At 39.8% G+C, this 5,270-nt stretch overlaps 1 protein-coding gene across 1 annotated transcript in view; it reads right to left on the bottom strand.

The window, feature by feature from the left end:
• Positions 1 to 885: 885 nt before the first annotated feature.
• Positions 886 to 5,270, bottom strand: part of LOC123319277 (low-density lipoprotein receptor-related protein 2) — a 62,571-nt gene continuing 58,186 nt past the window's right edge. Inside the window, exons 32-36 of the mRNA XM_044906153.1 lie at positions 2,741 to 3,726; positions 2,273 to 2,557; positions 1,790 to 2,207; positions 1,409 to 1,626; positions 886 to 1,290 (exon numbers count right to left, since the gene is read on the bottom strand). Of these exons, the coding sequence (XP_044762088.1) occupies positions 1,097 to 1,290; positions 1,409 to 1,626; positions 1,790 to 2,207; positions 2,273 to 2,557; positions 2,741 to 3,726 (2,101 nt within the window). The 3' untranslated portion in view covers positions 886 to 1,096. The remainder of the gene's footprint in view (positions 1,291 to 1,408; positions 1,627 to 1,789; positions 2,208 to 2,272; positions 2,558 to 2,740; positions 3,727 to 5,270) is intronic.

Below are 5,270 nucleotides of genomic sequence, written 5' to 3'. Positions count from 1 at the left end.
TCACTCCTTTTTTGTTTTCCCTTCCCCCAGATATTAAGATCAACCAAATTTTCGACCAAGCAGAAATAAAGCTGCATTCAGCTTACCATCCCGCTCCCCAAAAAAAATTGCGGTGGCAAAAAACTTACCGTAAGAATGTATTGCGCTACTACAACTATACAGGGTGAATCTTTAACTCATACAAATATTTCAACAGTAGATTCTTGAGGTCAAAAGAGACACTTTTTTTCTCTACCATTTTTTCCTATTCGGCACTGATGAAAAGATATACCCATTTTAAGTTTTTATAATGAACTGTACCACCCCTGAAAAAACAAAATTACCATCAGAATAACTAGCTAAATCTGTGACACTAAACTCTCTGGATCTTTAAAACAGAGTTGTATTCAGCCAAAGTACCCAATTTTTCAAATGTCACAGATATTTTTTAATTTTTGAACATCAAATTACTCGAGAACGGCGCATTATACGAGAAAATATGAAGAATACTTTTATTTTACAAAACGTTCAAATATTCAATAGATAGCGTGCAACTTAGTTTCAAGAGTTGTGTTCTTGAATTTTTGGTATTGTTATGGTACGTAATCGTCATAATGAGAAATCTGGAAGACGTGGGTGATATCTTTTGTTTGAAAAAGATTCATCAAATAAATGAAAAACTATACTCCGAAATTAATTACATTCGATAAAACCTTTAGGGAGATAGAACCTAAAATAATAATATTGTATGGTTTTTCAACAGCCTGTATCTTTTAAATTGAGCAAATTCGGCAAAATGGTATAGGAAAAAAGTGTTTTTTTTTACTGTTGAAATATTCGTACGAGTCAAAGGCTCACTCACCCTATATATGACAAGGTCAATTCATTTAATTCACAAATGCAAAATACCGAAAACCGTCATTTATTTCACTCTCAATTAAAACTTCAATAAAATATGTAAAATTTCGTAAAATAATATTTGATCTGGATTCTTGACTTATAAAATGTATAACATCTATATAAATAATTTACAAATCATCAGTCAGCTTCTTCAAAGATGACTCTTTCTTCATATTGCTCATAATAAAAACAAATTTCCAACAGTGGGAATAGTCTCTCAAGGGTCTTCTTCTACTAATTTTTGAGTATCTTTGCCCGTATCCGATGACGCAGGTTCAAGCTCTCGTTGCTTGATGTGCACATTCGAGGATCTGTGCGTTACACTGGATGGTGCTATCACAGCACTTGGGGGTTCTGTGAAAATTTCACTTTTCATTTTACTCGTTACAGGAACTTCGTACAAAGCAGCATCTGAAAAAAATCACAAATAGTGTTATATTTTTATGTGAAAAAAAAAGAATAGTGGGCTTATTCAACTGTAGATAATAATCTATATTAAATTATTATTATATGTATTGTGTTAACTTACCACCATTGCCGTTCGCAAGAGCTTCACTACTTTGATTCTGTACCGCGTCATACATAGGGTTATGGAAATCTCTTGTTTTGGTGTTGACTGGGTCCAAAGTGTAAGATATATCCATGGGCTCTACACTGTTACCTCCAACGAAGGAACTTGAACCAAATTCCACATTGCTACCCTGTCTGAAAGCAACCGTTTGACTGCTGCCAAGGGTGGTCTTTCCACTGAAAATAACAATGTCATATATACAGAGTGCCCCGATATTAATGCAATAAATTTGGTCACAGATTATCTAGACCAAATCAGGGGATTTTTGTCAGGAAGTTCCCTCTTTTGGAGTTACAACCCCCTGAATTTCGTCCCTGTATGAATTAAATAAATACTTACAATGGCCTCCTCTTAACAACGAACCAAGCTGCCGTTATTGCTCCCAACACCAACAGGATAGCCAAAATCGGTAAAATAATAGTTCCTGGCTTATCGCCCATTCCTAATCTACTGTGCGCTGTATTAAGCTCACAGTGTTCGCCTTGGAAGTTTTCATTTTGGCATTCACACACCAAGCCCTTATCGTCTTTCTTACACACTCCTCCGTTCTGGCACAAACACTTCTGAGGTAGCACCCGTGCCATTTCAATGGCAGCGTCACATATCCTCTCTCCCTTACCTCTGTGTGTTTGAGTACTGTAGATGAGGTCGGGGCATGCGCATCTCCTGCCTCCAGGTACCAAAAGACAGAGATGGGAACATGCGTTGTGACTGCAGTGGTTTGTTATTGATGTGTTGTAACGAAGTCTATTGTAAACTGGAGAAAAAATTCAATTTAATATGGATTTATAGACAACAAAAACGAGATTCGTGAAATCTTACCTTTAACACTCAACGGATTCAATAAATCAGTCTTAATGCTGGTGGGCACACCCCTTCCAAATTTATCCTGACGTAAAATTTCCCCTGTATCTTTGGTAACCCAGTAGAGGTTGGATTCGAAAACATCCAGCGATATCGGATGCTTCAGTTTTTCTCCCCTCAGAATAACTTTTCTGTTGGTTCCATCGTACTTAATATTTTCTATAGTGTTCAATTTTATATCCACCCAATAGACTGTGTGATCTTGTGAATAGTCTATGGTTAAACCTGCCGGCTGACGAATACCTAGGAGAAGAATAGAAGTATTTTGAGTGCTGTATGGATCAAAAACATTTGAGGGCATAATGGGATTCATAAAATAATTCCTGAGCGTGGAAACAACATGTGTATTGTGAAGAGAAGAGGTGTTTAGGAGGAAATTTTCTTGCAGATGGAAATTATTAAGGAATTCTCAGTTTTGAGCTTTACCTTCTGTTATGACGGGTCTTCTCTTTGATCCATCCATCCACGATACTTCCAACTTAGGAGCCGATCCAGCGTCTGTCCAGTACATCTTTCCAAGTTGTGGATCAACAGCGATAGACGTTGGATTTTCCAACCCGACACTAACAATCGCTCTTCGATATCTACCATCTGTCTTGGCAACCATAACTTTGCCTTTGGGCTTCGATATTGAACCTACTCGATCGATCTCCGTCCAGTATAAGTTATCTCCCACCCAGTCGACAGCTAGCGCGGTCGGCTTAGCGTTTCCTTTCATATCCAGATCTTGAGCATAGCCCACTTTGACCTCCCCTTCCGACGCATTGATCATGTAAGAACGCTTGATGGCCTTGTCGTAACTGTCCGCCCAATAGATAATTTCAGATTTAGGATCGTAATCCACTGCTTCGATTCGTTTTTCATCGGAAATAACGTTCACTTCTTCGTTTCTTTCGAGATATAGGGATCTGATCTCCGGACCGCTTGAAAACACTAAGTTGACCTCTCCTTGTAGGAGCCTGCAAACGCCGGAAAGGCTGTCTGATAGTTCGAAGCCATCCTCGCAAGAGCACTCGTAAGATCCGTTGATATTCGTACAAATTTGCGAGCAGTGGTGTATTCCAGTGGCGCACTCGTCCACGTCGAGGCATTTCTTTCGGTTCTCCTTGGAAACGATGAATCCGCTGAAGCAGGTGCAGATGTAGCCGCTTCCCGTTATGTTGGTGCACTGGTGCTCGCAGCCGCCTCTGGTGGAATCCAGGCAATCGCTGTTGTGGTGACAGCCGAGCTCGTCTGAGCTGTCGCCGCAGTCATCAGCGAAATCGCACATTTGGGCGCGGTCTATGCATTTCCTGTTGGCGCATTTGAACTCGGTTAAGACGTTGCAAGGTTTTACTTTCGTAGCGCACAAGGTCATGTTGTTCTCGTCGGAACCGTCGCCGCAGTTGTCTATTCCGTCGCAGAGTTGATATCTGAAGCAGAACGTTGGATTAGGATAATTTGTGAGTTGAAACTTTCGGTTTTAGGAGGATTGAATCATCTCATTATAGCATCAGCCCAGAGCTCGAACTTCAGGAAATCGAAAACATCACAGAGGTCTCTGTCAGACAAGGCTTGAATTAATCAAAGAACAGAAAATCTGCAGACATTGCTAACATTCCAAACGAAGTGATCAAGTATGGGGGTCGGTAATTGTTCATGAGGCCTTGAAACTCTTTCTGAAGATTTTAAAAAACATGGGAAGATACCGACTGAGTGGAAAACGAGTATAACTATCCCCATATGTAAAAGAGGAAAAAAGAACGACCCTTCAAACTACAGGGGAATAACGCTGCTGTTCATTGTGTTCATTGGCTAAATTGCTGACCGAAATACTAACGAAGAAACACGAGGAACAAATAAGTATGAGCAAAGAGCAACAAGGCTCTAGACCAAATAGATCAACTACGGACGTCATTTTCGTACTGCGTCAGATGGTTGGAAAATTCATAGAGTTCAACAAACCACTGTTCTTATACTTAGTAGATCTGAAGCAAACATTTGACAGGGTACGTCTGACAGACGTTATTAGGGCCGATAAGATGCAAACTCGTAGTGAATGATCAAACAATTGACCAGGTACTGCAGTTCAACTGTGAGTAAACGTTGCAACACAGAGCGTTTATCCCTAGAACTGTCGTGGTTCTACCCTATACCTAGAATCCCTAGGGCTGATAGGGGTGGATCAACGCTTGAGGTGTCGGAGCTTGTACTTAGGTACGACCTATAGTGCTAGTAGTTGGGGAGCCGACGATGCTAAATCGGGATTTAATCAAGCGTCTTGGAGACCTAGTGGATTACGATTAGATGGTAGGAAGAAAAAATTTTCTATGATTTATGCACTTCATCGGTGGGGAAAGCGTCTGCAGGTTTTCAAAGATGTAAAAAAAATCGTCAGGTGTACATACTCAAGCGTGACAGATTAAGATTCTGTATATGCCCTTCGTGTCTGATAATACATTCATGTTAATCTGACAGTTTGCGTGGTGGAGCAGATTTTTAGAGGATATGTTAATTGGACCCAAAGGAAGCTATTCGGAAGTGACGCAAGGTTCAGCAGTTCTTTGAGAATGCAAGTTACTTGTACATACTCGAGCTTGTCAGATTTTCATACAGATGACCCATTAATCTGACACTAATCAGGGGGGTTTTCTTAATCAGACAGTTTGAAGGCAGACAAGGCATTTTTTTTTAAATATCTACCTTCCTGTAGCTCCAATCGTTTCTGTCTTCATAATAAAAGTTTTTGATAATGAAATTATATATTTTATCTGAAGCAATTTTTCATATCCCCGTTTTCGAGCTAGAGTGTTATAAGAGCGAGGAGCTTAGCCACACATGCGAAATGCCAAGGTCAATGTATACACCCAGTCTGATGTACATTCATCGCCATATATCTCAAAAATGTTCAAACGTAGAAAAAATTTCTTCGGACAAATTTTGTAGAAAATGTTATGCACTAGAACTTCCATAATGA

The sequence above is a fragment of the Coccinella septempunctata genome, chromosome 1, assembly GCF_907165205.1.
Source record: "Coccinella septempunctata chromosome 1, icCocSept1.1, whole genome shotgun sequence".
NCBI lineage: Eukaryota > Metazoa > Arthropoda > Insecta > Coleoptera > Coccinellidae > Coccinella > Coccinella septempunctata.
Note: the sequence above shows the minus strand (reverse complement) of the source record. Positions and strands in the feature narration are given on the sequence as shown.